Source organism: Setaria viridis, chromosome 4 (assembly GCF_005286985.2).
Source record: "Setaria viridis chromosome 4, Setaria_viridis_v4.0, whole genome shotgun sequence".
Lineage (NCBI taxonomy): Eukaryota > Viridiplantae > Streptophyta > Magnoliopsida > Poales > Poaceae > Setaria > Setaria viridis.
In genome coordinates, this window is record NC_048266.2 from 32,506,510 (window position 1) to 32,529,901 (window position 23,392).

The 23,392-nt window shown below is 49.3% G+C and overlaps 3 protein-coding genes across 4 annotated transcripts; 2 read left to right on the forward strand and 1 right to left on the reverse strand.

Moving 5' to 3' along the window:
* The first annotated feature begins 7,751 nt into the window (after positions 1 to 7,751).
* On the forward strand, positions 7,752 to 12,480 carry LOC117852311 (potassium transporter 10). Its single transcript, XM_034734339.2, has 9 exons — positions 7,752 to 8,141; positions 8,329 to 8,890; positions 9,000 to 9,053; positions 10,012 to 10,272; positions 10,358 to 10,410; positions 10,511 to 10,634; positions 10,742 to 10,996; positions 11,122 to 11,528; positions 11,628 to 12,480. The coding sequence occupies exons 1-9, from the start codon at positions 8,073 to 8,075 to the stop codon at positions 12,291 to 12,293; spliced, it is 2,451 nt and encodes an 816-aa protein (XP_034590230.1). The 5' UTR covers positions 7,752 to 8,072; the 3' UTR covers positions 12,294 to 12,480.
* A 129-nt stretch (positions 12,481 to 12,609) lies between these two features.
* LOC117852313 (pentatricopeptide repeat-containing protein At4g16470) lies at positions 12,610 to 14,762 on the forward strand. Of its 2 annotated transcripts, XR_011898068.1 has the most exons (2): positions 12,610 to 14,258; positions 14,331 to 14,762. XR_011898068.1 is itself a non-coding variant. In XM_034734343.2 (1 exon), the coding sequence occupies exon 1, from the start codon at positions 12,612 to 12,614 to the stop codon at positions 13,887 to 13,889; it is 1,278 nt and encodes a 425-aa protein (XP_034590234.1). In that variant the 5' UTR covers positions 12,610 to 12,611; the 3' UTR covers positions 13,890 to 14,762. The 2 variants fall into 2 exon arrangements, 1 of the variants encoding a protein (XP_034590234.1); XM_034734343.2 differs by having other exon boundaries at positions 12,610 to 14,762.
* A 368-nt stretch (positions 14,763 to 15,130) lies between these two features.
* Positions 15,131 to 23,149, reverse strand: LOC117852312 (probable glucomannan 4-beta-mannosyltransferase 9). Its single transcript, XM_034734340.2, has 9 exons — positions 22,554 to 23,149; positions 22,305 to 22,403; positions 21,347 to 21,599; positions 17,033 to 17,143; positions 16,339 to 16,475; positions 16,087 to 16,200; positions 15,799 to 15,998; positions 15,475 to 15,669; positions 15,131 to 15,403 (listed from the first exon to the last, which is right to left on the reverse strand). Exons 1-9 carry the CDS (start codon positions 22,896 to 22,898, stop codon positions 15,241 to 15,243), a joined length of 1,617 nt encoding a protein of 538 aa, XP_034590231.1. The 5' UTR covers positions 22,899 to 23,149; the 3' UTR covers positions 15,131 to 15,240.
* Between the last annotated feature and the right edge of the window lie 243 nt (positions 23,150 to 23,392).

Consider the following 23,392-nt stretch of genomic DNA (forward strand, 5'->3'; position numbering starts at 1 on the left):
CCCGGTACTAATGTGCCTGAGAGCCTTTAGTACCGGGTGAAACCTACACCCGGTACTAAAGGTTTCCTCTGCCTCCCACCATCCGCGCGGCCTTATCCATCCGGTGCTCCCCAGCCCACGCAAGCCTTAATTTATCCATCCGCACACTCCCTCCGTCTCCCTCTCCATCAATCCGCATCAGCCCTCCCTCCCCCTCCACCGGCCCCCTCCCTCCCTCCCCAGCCTCACCTCTCCTCCCCCCTCCGCTTGCCCCTCACCTCGTGCCTGAGGCGAGGAGCGGCGGCGGGACGAGGCGCGGTGGCGGCGGCCGGCGGGATGCGGCGACGAGACCCGACGGATAGAGCGACGGCGGCGGCGGGATCCAGCGGATAGAGCGGTGGTAGCGGGATCCGGCGGATGGAGCAGCGGTGGCGGGATGCAAGGGTGGCAGGGGTAGCAGGATGCGGGCTGGGGGTAGTGGGCAGCGGGGGTAGTGGCGGCGGCAAGATGCGGGGGTGGCGGCGGCGGCGGGATGCGGGCCAGGGGTGGCGGGATGCAGTGCCGGGGGTGGCTGGTGACAGCGGGCTGCGGGCGGCGGTGGGAGGCAAGTGGCGGCGGGAGCCTTGGGCTCGAGCTCAAGCGGGGGGGTCGGGGTGCTGCTCGGGCTCGGGCCGGTGGGGTGCGGCTCGGGCAGGGTGGGATTTCTTTTCTTTTATTTTTTCAATACCCCTTTAGTACCGATCGGTACTAAAGGCCCCCCTTTAATACCGAACTACCAATATCGGTTGCGAAACCGGTACTAAAGGAGAGTTTCCAACCGGTACTGATGGCGCATATTCTAGTAGTGAAGCCTTGCATTAGGGGGAAGTGTCCGGTTCCAGGAAGCGAAATGTATTTGGAAATCATGGGCTCCTCCAAAGGTAAAGTTCTTCATTTGGCTAGCATCACGGCGGCGGTTATGGATGGCGGACAAGCGTCGCCGCCACGGCCTCGATGCAAATGATTGTTGGTTTTGCCATCAAGAGAGGGAGACAGCTGACCACATTCTGGTCAACTGTTATTTGGCGAAGGAAATCTGGTGGGGAGTGCTCAACTCCAGCCGCTGCTTCTGCTCCTTTCCAAGCGCCATGCATCTGCAAGAATGGTGGTGCTACATGCGTTGTCGGCAGCAGCAAACTAGGAAAAAAGGGTTTGATTCCTTGTTCATGCTCACGACCTGGCGCATATGGAAATAGTGAAACGCAAGGTTGTTCAGAGGTGAAAGCAGGACGGCTAATCAGGTTGTTGGGGTGGTGCTGCGGGAAGCGGCTTTATGGGAGACAGTGGGAGCTTCTCGCCTTGGTAGTCTGATACGCAAGTAATCGTTATAGCTTCTTACACTCTTTCTTGCTTAGGTTGTCTTTTGTTTTTTTTGTAATAGTTTGCTTCCAAAGCTCTAGTTTCTCAGGCGTGTGCACCCTGTGCCCCGCATTGTAATTCTTGCTTGTAACATAAACTCTCTTCTGCTTAATACAAAGATACGCAGAACTTCTGCATATTCGAGAAAAAGGTCAGTACTTTCTCCCCTGTATACGTATCTACTCCACTTGTAGGATTGAACTTCATATGGAATTTCTACGAAATTCTTGTATTCTAATTAAATGTATATCCAAATTATTTAATTACACTTTTTTCCTATTTATGTGCGTTTCTCAGTAGCTGACGGGACGTTATTTCCCTTTGGTGAAAAAGCCAGAAATGATACTTCAATTATCTTTTCTAAAAAATACTGGCGTGACGCCTCAAAACAAAATGAGGTGCAACAGCAGGACATAAAGTACCAAACACTTTATTTCCAGGGGTCAGAGCAGTATCCTGTCCTCCCGTACAATACTGCTTTGTGGAGTACATGTAAAGAGATCACACGCAAAAAAAAAACTGCATTCCAAATGACTAGCTAGCGGAAACGGTGATCACCACAATTATTCAAGGGGGAAAAAAACCAAAATTCCTAGCAACCTGAGTCTTAGACACCACACATGATTTCAGTGACTAGGGGACATGAAAGAAAGAGGTTGAACTTCATATGAGGTGAAAAATACTGGTGTGACGCCTCAAAATAAAATGAGGTGCAAGTGCAACAGGAGGACATAAATCTTGCAAGTACCAAACACTTACTTTATTTCCAGGGTTCATAGCAGTATCCTCTCCTGCAATACTACTTTACGGGTACATGTAAAGAGATCACACGCAAGAAAAAAAAACTCTGCATTCCGCCCGCTTTTCTCCACATGCACAGTCTCGAAGTCACGCTCGCAACGTAAAAAACAACATTGGAAACGGTGATCACCACAAATATTCAAGAAAAAAAAACCAAAATTCCTAGCAACCTGAGTCTTAGAGACCACACATGATTCCAATGACTAGGGGACATGACATGAACTGATGCGAATCAAAAGTACCATATATTCCAAGGAGGTTGATGTCTCCTAAGCTGATATTCTTCGCTTATTCCTCGTCGTAGGATCCATTTTGTGCTCTTCACAAAGTATATCGAAAAAATAAAGAAAATACCTAGCCAACTCTAAGCTTCAAGTGCGGAGCATGAGCTGTTCCAAGTCATGATAACCACGTATCTGAAGAGAACTTCCTATTCATTTTGTCAATGACCAAGTGCACTTGTACCTCTATGTATTTTAAGGCTAATGCGCGTGAATCAGACAGGAATACATATTTGGATTTTGCGTCTGTTTTGTTATTAGTTTAATGATCAAAGTGAATAAAATTTTGGGGCATGCATTGAGGCGGCTCACACCTTTGTCCTCAATCTTTGAACAAAAAAAATGTTGCAGGCATGATAAAGAAGGTTGTACCCTACCGTCTATGCTTCCCCAGATGCAAGTGAGGCCAGATGCTACCTGCATGCATGGCTGCATCTGCTCTTCATCACGAGCATCAGAAAGGGATGCCCAAGAAATATATATCTATAAGTTGCATGATGATATATGGTGACAAAAGCAGCATGAGGAGGCATGAGCAGAATATGAGATTAGTTGGGTAACCAACCATAAAAGTACACATTGATGATTCTTGACCAAGCATATCCAAGCGAGCCTACTCTTAATCTCCTATCCCATTTGTGCACTTTCTGAAGGAAGGCATGCACAACTAAACCACCTAACCCTTGCTGCTACAAGTGGATGTTGGATGCAGATAGTTGAATTTTTTTTTCACCAAGAACAATTTTTTTACCCCCAAGTGTGAAATCGTGTATTATGCGGTGGATCCGGACCCTCACAGTAGTCAAAGATCAAATATCTCAAATTATGAAATAATTTGCGCATGCAAATGTCTACTGCATGGTCGTTTCAACCGTACCCCGAATTCACGAACTATCAGGAGCTAACCTCTTAATTTGTTTGCTATGCCTAGATGTTTTTTTCCCTGTCCATGAAATCCGTAGACATTGAAATTTCATTATTTGTAGGACATGCTACTGAGTACTGTGACTTTGCTGATCTTGAAATTGCACCAGGAAGACCACAAAAAAAAATACAATAAACCTAAAACAATGCTGCTATTTTTCCATCATCCTTGAACTACATATGTGAACATTAAATTGCTTGGTCCCAAGTGAAATTGGTCGTTCTCTACCCTCCTCAAGCTATGTTCACGTAACAATATTAATTATTTTGTCCCAAGTGAGAAGTGATGACTCCATGCATGCGTCAGCCTACGTAGTGTGTTTGTTCTCTACATGCATACCTAACATTGTTTTGGTCCCAATGCAAAGTGAGTGACCCCATAGTGTGATCCAACACTGGCCCAACGTACCCCAGCCAAGCTAAAGTGGACCAAAACAATGTCCCACCAGAAGGAATAGAAAAGAAAAGAAAAGAAAAAACATTTCGTTTTCAGTGGCGGCAGGGGATGCTTCGGTAGTGTAAGGACACCTTTTGTCGTTGCTGGTGCTGAGTGGAACATCACCAATCAGTGCCCTTTCATGTCCAGAAAGATCGATCCAAATCCAATGACAAAATCATCATATATGCCACCCTAGTTTTCTAGTGTGGCTGCTGATAAGAAGGAACTGTTTGTTTTGCTCATTAGTGTATGCGTGTTATTGTTCCGGTTGGAGAGGGAAAAGGTTTCTATGATTGCTGGGAAAGGGTAACTGTCCTTGCAGTTGCGAAAGGAGCCAGGAACTTGGTGATAGGACCGGATGGTACGTGAGGATGCTGATGCGCCACCCAATGCTAATTAGTTTTAGTTCTTCTCTCTGCATTAATTATTCCGAGTTGAATGTGTGGGAGTAGAATTTCTTTGTCTAAGGCGAGAAAGGAATTATTTTATAAAATAAAATAGAGTGAAATCATTTGGGACAAGGAAAGGTAGCCAGACATCAGTAGTTATGCGCGGACAGCAGTAGTTTAATTATTGGTAGCAGTACGTCCCTCCCGCCCGGCCGGCCGCAGACATGTGTGGCTGGATGGGATTCGCGTGATTCTACGTGGATGTTGCGGCGAGTCACGGCGGCTACCTTAGCTAGCTTGAAGAAACGCTGCTGCTAGTCTGCTACTACTAGGTACCGAGCGAGACAGCTTGAGAAAAATGTGCCTTGCAGATGCGGCGGGTCTCCGTACCTTCCGTTCCATGCCACAAGGTTACCATCGACAAGTCAAAAGTCGCGGAGGACCTGCTGGTGCGGCCGGCGAGCTGATAAGACTCATGCAGATGCCGGCCGTCAAGGTCAGCATCCCCGGCCGGCCGCGTCGCCGGCCATCGATCCGACGATGCGGGAGGAAAATACGAGAGGGAGAAAGAGTAAGAAAAGACTATGCCAAGCAAGCGCGGTCGAGGTTCCAAGTGTCGAAGAATGTGCCCAAAACCATTTCGACTCCCGCAAGTTTCATCCACCAGACACCAGTGCCTTTCTCCGCTGAGCATCCACAGGTCAGGCGCTTCGCCGGTGATCGCTCGATACCTTTGCTATGGTGCCGCTCCACTCCACATGTCAGGCTGCTAGCAATGCCCTGGACAACCGAAACACCTGAGGCAAACGTGCGCAAAGAGGCTGGAGCGGCAGCCGGCGCCTGCCACGGCGGCGCACCCATCAGCCGAAGCGCCGGCCGACAAGGCTCCATGGGGATGCCGCCGAGGACTCGGCTGGTCGGCACACCGCGTCGCCGCCCTCCGGAGGAGGATCTGGCGTGACCCGTGAGCCGCCGCCAAGAACGCGACGTGGCGGCGCGTCAAGCGCGAGGTAAAGAAAAGGGGGGGGGGGGAACGCCGAAAGGGAGAACCGGCTTCTTGTTTTTTTTTGGGATCAAAAGGGTGAACCGGCTTCAGCGCGGTCAATCCGCCGTGTCGTCTTGCTTGCGTCGCGCTCGCGCCCAGCCAAAAAGCCAAGTGCGGCCGCAGCGCGCGCGGGCGGCGAGCCACGTCACGGCGCGGGCCCCGCGCACAGGGGTGCGCGCCAGGTCACTGCTCATCTCACCGGCCGAGTGGGCCCGTTCGGAACACTTGGCCCGGCAACTGCACGCGGGCCCGGGCGGGCGCGCGGGCGAGGCGAGAAGCGCACTCACAGATCACCCTCGGGGCTCTCGCGCCCCGCGCTCCGCACGCCGGCCGGGATCACCCAGATGCTTCAGTTCTTTCGGCACATTCGATCCCACCAGCCTCCGTCACTGAACACGTGGGTCCACTTCGCGTCCTGGTGGGGGGCAGCCTGGAGCGTTCCGTTGTTTCGGAAGGGCCTGGGTGCTCAAGGGGTAGGAACAGGTGCTGTCAGGTCCACTACTCCACCACAAGTTTTGTTTTGGTGTGGATTGCGAACGGGCATGGGACCAGTAGGTCACCATAGTCCAGTAGCACCGGCCTCAGTATTCCTTCGGAAGCGTTTTTTTTAAAAAAAAATTCATGAATTGTTGTAGCCACAACAGGTGCTGGGAATTGGTGTCCGATATACCTCTTTAAGGCGGTATGTGAGTGTGAATTTAAGATGTAGGTTTTAGCTTGCGTATAGATGTGTGGGTGTAGTGTTGTGTAGGGGTGTCTATGTGTAAGTTTAGATTAATTTATTTTTATGTGGATTCTCTGCGGAGGTTGGAGAGACGTACACGATGTGGTTCTTTCCTTTTTCTTGTGTGGCAACGGTCATCATTCATCAAAGCTTTGATCAGGGATAAGCCAAAGCTGCAAAAAACAATTTGCAGACTCCGCAACATAAATCCAGTGCGCAGCACATTGATTTTGTTCGTCATCAGTTCGCGCAGGGTGGTTAATTCCTACAGAATTGCTATGTAACCTATTCACTCTGTTCCAATTTATAATGGAGAGTCAAACCATTTTATGTTTGATCAAAATTATAGAGAGGATCACAAAGATTTATGGCACCGAATAGATATACTATGAAAATATATTTAATGAAAAAACTAATGGTACTTATTTGGTATCATGAATGTTAGTACTTTATTGTATAAACTTGGTCAAACTTAAGATGCTTTGACTCTCAAGAAAATTGGAATGTTTTATAATTTGCAACGGAGGGAGTACGAAACTACAATATGAACAAAGTCTAAAGATGCAAAATCCAACAGATGGAGCTAGTGGTAAAAATAGCCAGCATTTAATATATCATCCTTTTGTTAATGTTAGCCTGTTAATAAATAATAGAAAATCACTATGTAAGTTTGAGTTGAAGCTAAGTATAATTCGGTTTCAGTAATAAAATTCCAGGCATGTACTGATAGTACTATGGTAAATAATAAAAATAAGATTGGATTGGGACAAGTATATATTATCTACGGGTGGTAGTGAAATATTAGGTTGAAGGCACCGTAAAATCTACTGAGCAATAGTTTGGTTGAGTTTATGTGGAACGAAGGAGGGTTTTCACCAAATTACACTGACTCCTTTGATTTTGCAAGTTCTTTGTAAACGTTCTCTTTTTTCCAAACATGAGACCTTTTCATCTCAAACGATGTATGTGCCGAATCAATACTATGTACGTATAACAAACTATAGGATGCTCCTGCTGTCCCAGAGCAACATCATGCTTGATGATAAAAATAATATGCTTGAATCGTACTTTGATGCACTAATAGCAAAATGATTGCATGCAGATGTACTTAAAAAGTAGTATAATCTACCAATGGAAACATCTGCCTCACATGACAGGTTCAAGCTTCTAGCATAAACAAAACAGTCACAATCTCCGCATCCATGCATTCAGGGATGTATGCCATGTGAAGAACTACAACTACCGTTCAACCCTATCAAAATCCACCATCTATTCATATCAATTCAAAACTAGTAAATAACCTCCATAACCTTCACATTTATATCAACAATGAAAACCAGCCATCTAAAACAATTCACATACCATGCATCGTAACCATGCATTACGATGTAGTCAATTAAGCGCCACTATCTTTAAAGTATAGAATCCGTCGCAAATCTAGTATTACGACTGGTAGGATTAATTGCCCCGTTATTTTAAACATGTTTTCTTTGCATGACATAAATTCTTTTCTCTACCCTGTATCTTCCTCTCTTCGTATCTAAAGGCCACCATCATTTATCTTAGATGATATCTAAAGGATATCCTTGAACAGTAAGCAGTAGTACTATGCAGAGGGGAGCCACACCAAAACACCTAGCGACGCCCTTTCACAAAAGGGAAGAAAACCGCTGCTTTTCTCCCCTGCTTTTTGGCCCCCTCTACCTCTCTTCCTGTCCCCCCTGCGCTGCTGCTTCTCGTCTCCTTCCTTCCGCTTCCTCCGTCCCCTCCCCTGCCCCCTGGCCCCTGCCTGCGGCCCCCTGGCTGCCCCTCACGCCAATGCTGCTTCCCCCCGTTTTGTTGCTTTGACCACCTTAAAAATCTCAGGGCCTCCAAAATGTCCCACCGAAACCCACTCCCTTCACGCCTCCTCCTGCTCAAATTCATAACGCCCGAGGAGCCAAGAACCCGGGTGAGGTGAGGACGCAGGGCGACCGCCGTCACCTTCACCTAATCGGCTAATCCCAACTCCCCCACTAGTCCCCAAGTGTCCGTCTTCCTCGCTTCGGTCACCAGAGCAGGCCGGAGTTAAACCAGGCTGTTGAGAGGAGCGATGAAGAGCCCCCCTGCCATGGATCCCGAAGCGCCGCCGCCGCCGCCGGGCACTCCCCCGGATGAGGAGGTACGGTGCCCGGAGCTACCAGATGTTTCAAAGGCCCAGTCTTGCCCGGCGGCTCTTGCTCTTGCCGTGATCGTGGTTCTTGAATCTTGCCTGGAATGCCCGTGTCCGTCGGTTTCCTTGCGATCTTGGAGGGTCCTGAAATGTGCTGATTTCTTTTGGGTTTGTGTGGCTGTGCTGTGTTCCGCAGGAGGAGAAGCGGGGAGGACGGAAGGGGGTGCCATGGCGGATGACGCTGAGCCTGGCGTACCAGAGCCTGGGCGTGGTGTACGGCGACCTCAGCACGTCGCCGCTGTACGTGTACAAGGCGGCGTTCGCGGAGGACATCCAGCACACGGAGAGCAACGAGGAGATCCTCGGCGTGCTCTCCTTCGTCTTCTGGACCCTCACGCTCGTGCCTCTCCTCAAGTACGTCTGCATCGTCCTCCGCGCCGACGACAACGGCGAGGGCGGCACCTTCGCGCTCTACTCCCTCCTCTGCCGCCACGCGCGCGCCGCGCTCCTCCCGCCCGGCCGCGCCGCCGCCGGGGACGACGACCAGCTCCTCGACGCCGCCGCCGCCGGTGCCGCCAAGAAGGCCGCGGCGGAGAACGGCAATGCCGTGACGCTGGGCGGGCGCGGCGGGGGCGCCGCCGCCAGCGTCAGGAGGCTGCTGGAGCGCCACAAGGTGCTGCAGCGGGTGCTTCTCGTGCTGGCGCTGGTCGGCACCTGCATGGTGATCGGCGACGGCGTGCTCACGCCAGCCATCTCCGGTGAGTCTTCGATTGCCTTGCCTTATCGGCTGTTGTTGATTTCTTGGGCTGTGTTGGTGTGCTGTGGAGTTCCGATTTTTACATGGCGTATGGTGCTCTGTTGTTGCAGTGTTCTCAGCAGTCTCTGGGCTGGAGCTGTCCATGGAGAAGGAACACCATAAATGTAAGGATCCAATTATCCCCTTCCACTGATTTGTATTTGTTGAGTGTAGATTTGTCTTTCCAGCTTTCTAGGTACTGTTCATAGATTCAAGTTCTCAGCTGATTGAATCGGGCTCCACCTCAAAGTGACTTGATACAATCAGGCAATCATAGAATTGCCCCAGTGTTAGGTGCCAGTTTTGTTTCAGCCACTGATTCTCAACTGTAAGATGTGGAGCAAGGAGTGAATTTGTGGCAAATGGGGTTTCTCCTAGGAAAAAGTGGTCAAACTGATGCCATTCACCTGAAGAATTTGGTTCGCATGGAGTGGAAGTGTGGAAGTTGAGGTGCCAGGATGTGAACTGCTGAACAACAATCACCTCAAGTTATCTCTATTTCATCAGAAGCTGTGGTGGACTATACAGTTCATCTTGGAAGGTCTTTGATTCTTTTGCAGGGCAAGGCAACACCAGGGACATGTCATCAAAAAAGATGGAGCTCTCAGTAGTCATGCATACTAACAGTTTCTATGAGTAGCAAAATGGAGCAGCTTCGTCGACATTGATGCACAATACATGGAACTACTCCCTTGTTTCAAGAGATAGTAGGTGGAGTTCTTAAATGGAACCACTAGTCAAAGAGAAAGGATAATGGTTCTCATGTAAGATATGCTAGACACGCTGTGCTCTTTCAATTGATATTATGTAGTTACACCAAAGTGGGATGGCAGAAAGATGGTACCACGTAGTAAGATTCAGGAACCTGGAAAAGGTCACCGCTGCTGAAAGAAGTTCACATCTGCCGAGGTCCAAATTATAAAGCGAAGGACCCTATTCTTGACTTTTTCGACTAATAATTTGGCCTTTGTCAAGTTAATTGTGACTTCACTTTATTCTGATTCCTTTTTTGTGTTGATAATGTGCTGTTTTATTCTAAGTCCTTTTCTAACTGGATGAAGTTCTGCTATCATGAATCTGCAGATGTGGAACTGCCTATTGCTTGTATCATACTGGTTTGCCTGTTTGCACTGCAACACTATGGTACACATCGGGTCGGCTTCATTTTCGCTCCAATTGTGATCACATGGCTTCTATGTATAAGCATGATTGGTGTTTACAATATTATTCATTGGGAACCCACTGTATACCGAGCGTTATCTCCGTATTACATGTACAAGTTCTTAAGGAAGACACAGAGAGGAGGTTGGATGTCCCTGGGAGGAATACTGTTGTGCGTAACTGGTACTGCGCTCAGCAACCATTTCTGGACCTTTTGCCTTGATCTGTTGAGTGTCTCTTACTCAAGGTGACCCTTTTGCTCTTTCAGGTTCTGAAGCAATGTTTGCTGATCTGGGGCATTTTAATCAGTTGTCAATACAGGTGAATAAATATTGCTGCATACTCACCTTTTCCCCGTATTCCCTCCTACTAGAAGCAGTATATGGCAAATTATTCTCTCTGATAAAATTTTCTTGAGCAGATTGCTTTTACATGCATGGTGTATCCAGCATTGATCCTCGCATATATGGGACAAGCTGCTTACCTGTGTAGGCATCATATCATGGAAAGTGACTATAGGATTGGATTCTATGTGTCTGTGCCAGGTAAGTTATGCAATTATGCTATTCGGATCTTCATCAGAGAATGAGAACAATACTACAATATCATGCTTGTAATGCTATTTGTTAACGTTGACCATCTTACATTTCAGAGAAAATCAGGTGGCCTGTTCTGGCGATTGCTATTCTTGCTGCCGTTGTGGGGAGTCAAGCGGTTATCACGGGTACATTCTCAATGATCAAGCAGTGCACTTCTCTGGGCTGCTTTCCTCGGGTGAAGATAGTTCATACATCTGCCAAAGTTCATGGGCAAATATACATCCCCGAGATCAATTGGATCCTGATGATACTGTGCCTAGCTGTAACCATTGGTTTCAGGGATACTAAGCATTTGGGAAATGCATCAGGTACGCCAGTGTTAATATCTTTTACACTTTAAACCCCCAGCTTTTCTCGTGTGAGAACTAACAGACATACTAAATGTGAGTAGTAAGGGCAATCCGTCTCACATCTAATTGTGTTTTTTATACAGGACTGGCTGTTATAACTGTCATGCTGGTCACAACATGTCTGATGTCCCTGGTGATAGTCTTGTGCTGGCATAAGAGCATATTTCTTGCAATTGGCTTCATTGTGTTCTTTGGAACCATTGAGGCACTGTACTTCTCAGCTGCACTTATCAAGTTTAGGGAAGGAGCCTGGGTCCCAATCGTCCTGGCTTTCATCTTCATGTTGATAATGTGCATCTGGCACTATGGCACCATCAAGAAGTATGAGTTCGACGTTCAGAGCAAGGTTTCCATCAACTGGCTTCTTGGTCTCAGCCCAAACCTCGGTATTGTTCGTGTCCGTGGCATTGGCCTCATCCACACCGAGCTTGAGACTGGCATCCCAGCAATCTTTTCGCATTTTGTCACCAATCTGCCTGCCTTTCATCAGGTACCTTCAATAGTTCTTTTTAGCTGTTTTCACTGTTCAAAGTTCAGATAATCAGAAGTATGTTTACCCCCCTTATTCATCATTGTTGGTCATGACCAGGTGCTCATATTCATGTGCATCAAGAACGTCCCGATCCCTCATGTCCGGCCTGAAGAGCGGTTCCTTGTCGGAAGAATTGGCCCGAAGGAGTACAGAATTTACCGGTGCATCGTCAGGTACGGGTACCATGACTTCCACAAGGACGACATGGAGTTCGAGAAGGAGCTGGTGTGCAGCATCGCGGAGTTCATCCGTTCAGGGTCTTCCAAGTTCAACGGCATGTCCGATGACTTCGACAAGGACGAGGAGCAGCGGATGTCAGTCGTCCGCTCCGGCAGCATCCGCATGCTGGAGGAGGACGGCCCGGTGGAGAACACCGTTGGACCCTCGCACGCAAGGGAGATTCAGTCGCCGTCGCTGACACCGGCACCAGCACCGGTGGTGGGAGTCAAGAAGCGGGTGCGGTTCGTGCTGCCAGCGGCGAGCCCGAAGCCGAACGTCGGTGTGCAGGAGGAGCTGCAGGAGCTGTCGGACGCGCGGGAGGCCGGCATGGCGTTCATCCTCGGCAACTCGCACGTCAAGGCTAAGATCGGGTCGAGCTTCCTCCGGCGGTTCGTGATCAACTTCTGCTACGACTTCTTGCGGCGGAACAGCCGGGGGCCCAACTACGCCGTCACCATCCCGCACGCCTCCACGCTGGAGGTCGGCATGATGTACTATGTCTGAAGTCTGAACCCCTGAAACTCTCTGGAGAAGATGAACATAGTAGGAAGAGTAAAAGATGAAGAGGAGATGAAACAAAGTTTTCAGCTGTATATGCTAGATTTTGTAAGTGATGTTGAGTTGTCGTGTAAATGCAGCCTGATTTTCTTAGGTCTTCAGCTTCTCTCGTAAATACCAAAACTTTTCTTCATTGGTCGACTGGATATCGAGATTTGAATACCGGATCTGCCATCGCAGCAAACCTCCAACAGACCCCAGGTCCCCAGCTACTGTCATAAGATCACTCAAGTGGAATCCAGAAGGGTGCGATTTCCGTCGACCATGAGCTCGGCTGACCTGGCACGAACGCTGAAGTCCCTGTGCATCGCGGGGGACCTGTCCAAGGCTGTGCGTCTCCTGTGCCAGAGCCCCGTGTGTCCCGGCGCGAGGACCTACGCGCTTCTGCTGCAAGAGTGCGTGAACCGGAGGGACGCGAGGCTGGGCAAGAGGATCCACGCGCGCATGATCGCCACCGGGTTCCGCTGCGGCGAGTTCATCACCACCAAGCTGCTCATCTTCTACGCCAAGATCGGGGACCTCGGCTGCGCGCGGAAGCTGTTCGACGGAATGCCGCAGCGGAGCGTGGTCGCGTGGAACGCCATGATCTCCGGGTGCGCGCGCGGCGGCGCGGAGGCGCAGGAGCGGGCGGTGGAGCTGTTCGGCGCGATACGGGCAGAGGGCCTGGCGCCGGACCAGTTCACGTTCGCGTCCGTGCTGTGCGCGTGCGCGAGGCTGGCGGCGCTGGAGCGCGGCCGCCGCGTGCACGCCGTCGCGGTTAAATTGGACGTCGGCGGCAACGTCTTCGCCAACAGCGCGCTCGTGGACATGTATCTCAAGTGCAGTTGCCCCGAGGACGCGCGTCGGGCGTTCGCGGCGGCGCCGGAGCGGAACGTCACCATGTGGACCGCGCTCATCTCTGGGCACGGCCAGCAGGGGCGCGCCGCCGAGGCACTTGCGCTCTTCGACCGGATGGCCGCGGACGGGTTCCGGCCCAACGACATCACGTTCCTCGCCGTGCTCTCGGCGTGCGCGCACGCCGGGCTCGTCGACGAGGGCCTGAGGCGGTTCGCGTCCATGTCGTCGGACTACGGGCTCGCCCCGAGGGACCCGCACTACGCCGCGGTGGTCGACATGCTGGCCAGGGTCGGCAGGCTCCGTGACGCCTACGAGCTCGTCAAGAACCTGCCGGATTGCCAGGAGCACTCCGTGGTCTGGGGCGCGCTGCTGGGTGCTTGCAGGAAGCACGGCGGTGACGTGGCGCTCGTTGAGCTCGCCGCGCGGAGGTTCTTCCGGCTGCAGCCCGGAAACGCCGGAAAGTACGTGGTCCTGGCGAACACGTACGCCGCCCGCGGGATGTGGGATAGCGTGGCCGGCGCGCACGAGGCGATGAGGGCGCTCGGAGTAAAGAAGGACCGCGCCTGGAGCGCCGTCGAAGTGCAGGGTAAGGTGCACACGTTCCTCGCTGGGGACTCGTACCACGACGAATGCTCGGCGATATATGAGGTCTGCAATGCATTGACCTCCGCCATCACTGAGCAATCCGTGGGAGCAACTGCCTGATGGTGTCAGTCGTTGCTGATCACTGAACGATCGTCTGCGTGGTCACTGCTGCAGTTCCGATTGAAAATGCCTTGCTTCTTTGGAGAAAACATCCTGCACAGAAATATTATCATCTTCGGTGATCTGAATGCGCCATTCTTGGCTGCGCAGTTTTGATCTGACAGTTGCCACAGCTCATTCTTGTTGCACATATAGAAGTTCATGATTGAACGAGGTTATAATTACAAGTGGGCAAGACTATCAGGTTTGCTACACTATTTTTAACCACAAATGATTACCACAGCTTGATGAAATCTGAAGGAGCGGAGGAAGCCCAAATAGACAACCTGGGGAAGAAGCTGCCTGAGCAAAAGACATGTAGTTTAAGAGGTAGAGCTCCTTCTTCCTTTGCTCATTTGGGCTGTGCCTGTCAGTCACTAGAAATCTCTACCTTGCTTCCAGAAGCAGCATGTACCACAAGATCACATCAACTATTCAGGTCTCCGATCATGGTTCTCAGAATGTCACATCGAGCTGTGAGTTGGATCCTTGGAGTTGCAGAGCTGTGGTATTGTCAGGGTTTGGAGATCCAGTACTTCTATGCTTTCTTCAGTCACATGCATGTCCTTGTTTATCAGTGACTCAAGTCGAATCCACATACAGATTGTTCATCACCTGACTGACAGGCAGTACGATTGAAAGAAATCCTAAATGAATTAGAAAAACACTAGAGTGACTCATTTGTAGAGCTACTGGGAATCTGAGACGAGATGTAGTAGAACAGACGATCTCTCAGAAAACAACCAAAAGAGGTCAGTTCCTCTGATACATCTGATCTCTATTTGTACTATTGCTCTGAAATTTAATCTTCTCAAATACAATATGTTTATTACAGTTGACATTGACATAGGAAAAAATGAAGGTGAATAGATATCAGAACATGTACAGACTTTATTCTCTTCCTCTTCTCACAGCAAACTTGCCAACAATGAATGAACAAACGGTTTTTGTTTTCTGTTTGCACAACAAATGATGAAATTTTCACGATTTGCTATCATTTTCTACTGCTGATTCTGCTATGGTGGCGCTGAGACTCAAAACAGCCTGCTTGTCATCACCAATCTCATGTGCATCGCAGCACATTCCTAGCAGCTAAACATATATATATATATATATATATATATATATATATATATATATATATATATATATATATGGCTTGTCTTGCAGTGCTCTTGCACTGCTGCTCTCCCTGACAACAATACACACAAGAGAAGGCTGCTTGATCTTATCTTTCATCTGGCTATGTACCATGAAACTGTAAAGATTTGAACACAATCATGAATCCATGATGGATGGTCTGATAACACTTCTATGAATGGGGGACGAATGTCCCGACATAGCCCAGACCAACGATGAAGAAAGCAATGGATTGGAGGAAGAGGAATATGTAGTAGTGGTTATTCCCAACTGTGACGTCGTAGCATCCACAGAAGAAGAGGTAAGCTCCAACACAAAGCTCCAGAATATGCAACCTGGTTCCAATTTAAAGTTTAGCAACGGGAATAATTAGATGAATCAGAATAGACAAATTTTTGTTATGTACCTATCCACTATTCTCATGCGGGGCTTCTTGAATCCCTTGCCTGGCATTTTCATCCTCAGAGCATCGCCAAGTTTTTCTGTCACCACCCATTCATTTACCCTGCCTGCCTCCAGTAGGCCAATGAAAGTGGCCTTCATTCTATGCAACGCCATCACATTCTCAAAGAGGATCCAGAAGACAATTAAATGAACCGACCTGCATGATTCAATGATTTTGTTGTTAATCTTCAGGTAAATGTTAGATTTATCATATCTTCAGACCTTAAGGTATATGTTGATTTTTATTACTCAACTATGATCACAAAGTTCCTGAGAAGATTGGTACCTTGGAGTGCCAACAGCATTGAGAAGGGTGATGATGGTTGGGATATACACAGAACCCCACCTGGGTATTTCAACCTCAGGAACTAAGACTGTAGCCGGGATGACAATGCAGTAAAACACAAAGGTCACAATGTGCGCTATGATCTTGCGCACAAGGAAGAAGTTGTAGATGACATGAATTTTCTTCCAAAGTGTCACTTTCTGCATCAAGATTGACAAATAACCTGTTAGAAATAACTGATGATTGTGTTAATTTTATTTTCTGAAAAATAAACTTGGTGCAAGGGACCTTGTTTCTGACAATCTCCATCAACATTTTCCTGAACAGGTTTGCTGGTCCACATGACCATCTGTGTTGTTGATATCGGTATGCCTTGAGTGTGCTTGGGAGCTCATTTTTCACCTGAAAATACATATTTGGGTCAGTTCCATGCTTCCCTGTGCATTTACTCATTAACCTTAGCAGCTACGCAACACCAAGAGCAATGCAAAATAATGCAGTGGTTGCTACATGAATACACAGGTACTGCTGGGTTTTTACCATGAGGTCGCCAAGGAATACAAACTTCCATCCTTTGAGGCTTGCTCGGACCGCCAAATCCATGTCTTCAACAGTGGTCCTATCCTTCCAACCTCCTGCCTCATTCAGAGCTGATATGCGCCATACACCGGCAGTTCCTGTCGACAAACATTGGAATGGTAAGAACAAATGCAGAAACGTATAATATAATGCTGCTTTAAACCAGTTTCTAATAAGCAACTACTCCAGCGCTTATGTCTATTAGTGACTACTACTTGAGAAAAAAAAGTGCAAATAAAAGTTGGTCATTCAATTATGTTTTCATAATTGTCATTCACCATTCATGGTTTCTGTATTTCCTAAATCTCTTCCTAAGACATGCCAGCATTTAACTTGTTTAATCGAATTTAGGATGTTATTGAATGGTAGCCCTGTGTCCCTGTCTTGTTGTTCTCTGTGTTACTGCGTGATATTCCTTTGCGCCCTCTTTATGCAGTTTCATATGACTTTGAGATGTGGGACATGCCCCCCTTTTTTTCACTTTACAAAGACTCGGAGACAGAGTGATCTCACTGCGACTTTGTGAGAGCTGAAACACGTGGTAGAAAATGAAAAGGTTGAGGGACCATGCAGAATCATGTGAACGAGAAAGGAAACACAGAGAACGTCCCCCGCAAGAGAAAACATAGGAAGAGAGGGACCCGATGGAGCTTACCATTGAAGCCGAAGAAGGCGTAGGTGGAGGAGCCGACTTCTTGCTCCACGGTGAAATGGTAATCCAGGGATATCTCCTGCATCCTTGTCATCAGGCATTCATCTGCATTCACTGCTCACAACGGAAGGAACCAGCAGCAACACCAAACATGTCATCAACGTGCAAGAAAAATCTCTACCGAGAACAAGTTGAGTACTGAAACTGCTATGTACTAGTACGAACAACCGAAAGCGTGGTATCATCAATCCTTAGTGCATCTTACATGCTCTAACCAGTGGTACATCTCCATGCCCCTGTCACGTGTAAATGTGTAATGATGGTTTACAAGGTGAATGTTTGACCAATAATTTTTATAGAAATATTGCGTTTTGAGGAAAGGCAATTATATTGGATATACTTTTTAATGGTGAAACTGATAGTAAAATAAAATGTGTCCAATCTTACATTGTCAATCCTATATAGCTTTTTATATATCGATGGTCAAAGTTTAACAAGTTTAACGAGCAGGTATATGTTCCGAAGAGACACGCATTTTGAATAAGAGGAGTACACACATGGGCACAAAGCTCCAGAGATGGAGATGATTATTGTTGGCGGCAGGGATGCGTATTTGTTGCTAATGATAGGGGAGACACTAGGGCCTGTGTGCAACTATCTTGCTGTACGGGCTTTGGAGCGGTACTGGGCCACTACGATAACACTAAAAGCAGATGGGTGTGGTTAACGTCGGAAGCTGTACGGGTAGGTGAGACGAAACTGCTGGATTTGGACACTTGATGCTGTGTTTGGTAGGTGACGCACTGACGCTCTCGGCACGTTGCTTGCTCACTTCCATGTGGTTCTGCTGCGCCAAGCCTCCTAGGCTCCCCCTCTATTACGAGCTTTGGTGTCTAGATCGAGAAGAAATGGCGTTGCAAAGCACAGAGCAGCTAGCAGGACCCACGGAGCTCGTGGTGGAGACCGACCACGTTGATGAAAATACCCGAATGCAGTGTTGGTACCACAGGGTCGGAAATTCCTGACGCCAGAAACAGTAAGGAAAGCTCAAAAAACCATCAGGAAAGCCAGAAACAGTAAGGAACCATCAGGAAAGCGATCCCTGTCGGTCCACCGTCAGGAATCCGCTGATAGAAGTGGGTAGTCAGAAAAGATGAGTTTCGCCTGATGGTTGTGTCGGGGATAGATTCCTAGTACCCGCAAGGAAGAAAGAAGATGGACTCCTACTAGCATTCCCATGTAATCCTACTAGGACCCATACCTTGTAATTCTACTTGGACTCCTACCTTGTAACCGACTAGTAATCCCACCCCCTGGAGTATATAAAGGAGGGCAGGGTCCCTAGATCGGTAGGCCAAGACCTCGTAGAACCACAACAGAGGATCAAATCCTCAACACCAAATAGGACGTAGGGTATTACGCTACTCTGACGGCCCGAACTTGTATAAATCTATGTCTTGTGTCCTCTCTTTTACCTTCGAGTTTCAGGTCCGGCGATCCCCCACCAACCAATCTACTACCTCGGGATACCCTTTGGGTATAAAACACCGACATCTGGCACGCCAGGTAGGGGTGATCGTCGAGATCATCGGGTGAGCTTGAAGGACCTCATCAAGATCAATCTACTCTAGATCAATCTACTCTACAAGACAAGAACGTTGTTCTCCCATCCAATCGACGACTCGGTGTCCAACAGCGTCACAGTCCGAGGTGAGGTCGCCGGACAGGCTAATTCCGAGCCAGCATCTGTTCTCACCGAATTGGAATTCGAAATAGAGTGCGGAGTAGAGCAATTCACCTGTTGTTGATCGTTTCCAAGCATCAAGATCGAGATGGAATAGAATTAGGTGGCATCAAGATGAAATCCTACAGGGAATCGATTTCCTTAGTCGAGTCCGAAATGGAGGCCAGATTTGTTGATCGGAGACGAAAAAGCACGCCAAGCATCAAAAGAAACACCTGTCGCTATAAATCAATGGTGTATTCAGCTATGCGCACACTAAAAAAGTTACCAGAAGGACTTCAGCTTGCGTGGCAACACCAACAAATCTCCGACGATACGATCGACTACTTCTGGAAGAGCAAGATGTCTAAACCGGCTCGCTAACGACTATTTCAACTACTCGTCTCGACTGGAAAACTAGTCGAGGGCGGGCCTCATACCGTCAACAACTAGTCGGAATCAACTCTGACTAGTCAGCTTCATCAACGACCGTCACGGCTTCATCGACAACGTTCACGAATCAAGCTAAGTCATTTTTTTTTAATTATTTTATATAATTTTTCCAGAGCTACTTGTGTATGTCTCTCGATGGAAACTACCCTCCAGAGCTACACTTTGCTGACTACTCCTAGGGTATGTTGACCGATAGCCACAGGCTTGGTACACCGAATTAGGAGGCTATGCCACGAGTTTGGTGCACTGAGTGCTGGAGGCTCACAACGGCTACACCCTAAGGAGACACAAATCCTGTGCGCAGCAAACACGCGCTCTCCTCGCCAAAAGATAGAAAAGTCTCAACAACTACTTTATGCGCAATCGCGCAGTCTTTTTGTCGCAATGTTGACTACTTATTTTCAATATCTTCTCTTAGTGGTCACTAATTTACTCGAGCTGAACATGCCCTAATCCATGAAAACCTCGGATCTTCTATCATACCTAAGCACTAGGACGCGAGACAAAGATCTTCGTAGCAGCAATGCCAGTATGCGTACACGAGATAAAGATCTCACATGTAGTGGCAATAGCTAAACAGGACTGAGAGCCTAAACATAATAGGCTAACTACTCAAAAAAAATATAGTCGAAACAAGAGCATGACACACGACATTTACATTATATCATCACTGAATAAATTTCAGTAGTTCTAATATTCTACAAATATGCTACATAATGTATGCATCTCTTTTTGCAGGTCAAGCTTCGGCAACGACTCTCCAGGATGCTCAGAATACCTCTAGTGGCTTCGCTAGCTCCCATGCTTAGGGGCTGGGCACCAATAACTACTCAACGTGGCTCCTACGGCTCACCTGATGCATAAGCTCGGGGGCTGAACGCTGCAAAACTACTCAAACAACGACTGGCATGAAGACTAAAGTTTGCTAGACTCTTGAATTGATTATTTAATCATTCCAAGGATCGGGGGCTGATAAGCTACACCCAGCAGCTGATTTTTTAAGATGAAGAAAGAAGATTCAAGATTTATTAACCCTCAACCTAATTGTTTTAACCTAAGGCTCGAGGGTTACTCCATATGAAGTGTGACTTTCGCTGCCCTCCATATCATAATGAAGATTACGAAATCAAAACGATCAAGGGTTTGAGCACACCATAGCTTCATGGCAGCTTTGAAGAATTTTAAAGATTCAACTAGACAAAGTACTCGAGAAGCACTAAACTACTCGATGAGGATCTGAAAAGTACTTGAAGATTGCTGCACTAAACTATGAAGCACTCAGGGGCTTGTCGGGGATAGATCTCCAGTACCCGCAAGGAAGGAAGAAGACGGACTAATTCCCCTGTAATTCTACTATCACTCATTCAGGTCTGGTTTAAAACTGGTCTCCTGTCAGTTTTATTTCACCCGTTAGGAGTCCGAGGACGGTTACTCTATGGTTTTTACTGTTCCTGACGGTTTATAAGAAACCGGCAGCAATAGAATTTGGTTTCCTCGGTTTTTCTCTTCCGACAGGAGAGCATATTAGTTCCTGACGGTTTTACAGAAACGGACAGGAAAAACTCAAACCGTCAGGAATCTTCGATTTTCTGGTAGTGTGAACTGCTGAACTGTGAATAAGAGGCGTGTGCATCGTGGCTGCATGCAGTTTGTGTGCGGGACCGGTGGGCCCGTGAGAGGGATACTTTGACCCTTCTGATGGGAGCCCGGCACCGACACTCCAGTGTTTGCCAGTCCCCATGGACGACCGGGCAGTTGGGTCCCCTGTTGTGGTGTGCCTGCCGGTGCCGGCGGCTCTACCCCGGCCTCTCCCTCAGAAGCTGGTCACGGATGCAGATGGGCACATGATCGATCATCTCCCGGCGCCATTTCCCAACCCAGATATACTTCCAACCACCAAAAATGTCCAGCAGCAACAAGGAAACTACAGCGCTGCCTTTGATTACTACCTCTCCAGCTGCTACCTACTCTACTTTCTTACCTCATCTCATCACGCACCACTGACCCAGTTAACCCAACGACCAACCACCCTCCTGATCACGGCTGGCCGGTGCAGTTCAGACCGAGGCCGTGTCCCACCCGAAATTCGACGATTACCTTAGCAGCAACAAGCGAAGTGGGTGACGTATAACGTAACGTACCGAACTTCCATCGGGCCTGGACGAGGGCGAGGTCGGGGTTGTGGACGAGGAACGGCACGGCGCGCTGCAGGAAGTCCGGCTCCGGCTGGAAGTCGGCGTCGAAGATGGCCACCATGTCGCAGCCGCGGGCGTAGCCGCGCTTCATCCCTTCCCGGAGCGCGCCGGCCTTGTACCCGCGCCGGCTGTCCCGGACCTCGTACCTGATGTTCACGCCCTTGCTCGCCCACCGCTCGCACTCCGCCCGCACAAGCTCCTGCAAATTACAAAAAATTCACCTCGTCAGGGGTTAGCGTGCTCAATTCTAGTTAGTTCTCTGATGGCTCTGTGACAAGAAGTGAGCCTCGCTGCTATGTAACAAGAAGTGAGCCTTACTCAACTGGTTGGAGAGTGTCTATTCTTTTTTAATGAAAAAACCACATAATTCCTCCTAGTTCTCGTTGCGGAATCTTGCTAATAAGAGTTTCCGGAAAGGATAACACCTAGTACTATTGCCTATTATAACCTAATCACGAGCCTGCTATATCCAGGGTGGACTCGAGGCGAGCCAAATGATGATCATGAGACTAAAATGGAACCTGGGCTTTGAGTACTTGTTTGGATCGAAACCTGTTGGCAGGCAGCTTGCCTCTGGCTTGTCTCTGACAATTAAAGACGGATACATGCACGACCACTGTCTGCACATGCCTACGTGATTGCTAAGCTCTTTCCCGAGGATTAAGCTTTCTTTCGGCCACAGCGGCGCCACCTGGCGCGCAGTTGCAACCGCCACTGACATTGCTGGCTCGCGCTTTTTACTTCGTCAGCGCCGACCTCGATCACAATTGCACTGGCAAGTCCTAGCTAGAACCATGTATATGTTGGGCAACAAGTGCATGCTGGATCGTATCCCGTAGTCGTTAATTAAGGTTGTTGATTAAGCCAGCACGTGACAGCCGGAGATAATGCATGGTCTTCTTACCCTGATGGCGGGGTCGGTGGAGTCGTCGAGCACCTGCACGATGATCCGGTCCGCCGGCCACGATAGCCCGCACGCCGCCCCGATCGACACCCCGTACACCTGCACGTCCGTCCGTCCACCATGCAATGCAACCACACGCACACGTCCTCATCAGTAGCTTCACTTGTAGACAACAAAATTGTAACTCCCCGCAGACCACGTATGGTCGGCGGCGGCGGCGGCGGCGGCCGCGAGCAAACACTTACACACCTCGCGCTCGTTGTACATGGGGATCTGCACGAGCACCATGGGGTACGCCGCGCTCCCGCCGCCGGCGGCCTCGAGGTCGCCGTCCTCGCCGCCGCGGATGGGCTCCCACCGGTACCGGAGCTCGGGGCGGCGGCCGAGGAGGCGCGTGGCGAGGACGACCGCGGCCAGGTACACCTTCTCCGCGAACAGCATCACGGACATGGCCAAGCACAGCGCCACGGCCAGCCGCAGCAGGGGCACCACCACGGGGGACTTGAGCTGCTGCCACACCGCCGCCACCTGCCCCGCCGCGTCGCCGCGGTACGCCGGAACTGTCCCCCACCCCAGCAACGTTGCTCCGGCCATCGTGTTACGCTCGCACACCGTTCCTTTTCTCTCCTCTCTGCTCCGAGCTGACAGAGCCGGAGGAAAAGGAGAGATGATAGAGCGGCGGCAATGGCTCGCAATGCGGGGCGCGCCGGGTGAGAATGCAGCGCCGACGGCCGGGGCGGTGGTGCTTGCTGGCTCTGGCTGCGCGCGGAGGGGAATTAAAGGGAGCGGAGGGAGATAGAGACGGTGAGAGGGTGGTGGGTTTTGTCGGCTGTCGCGGGGGGTGCAGACGGCGAGGCGAGGGGAGATTTAACGGCGGGGTAGGGGGTGACCCCCGGAGTGCCGGGGACGCCGCCGGCTGTCGGTGGCCGGTGGTTTTGACCGTGGGGCCGACATGGCAGTGAGGGTGGTTTCGAGGTTGAATCGCTTGGGTGTGTGGATGCGTATACGTTTTGCGTTCTCATTTATGGGGGTGGATGCTGGATACAGTCTCCTGATACATTTGGGATTTTGTTGGAATCGTGAGTAAA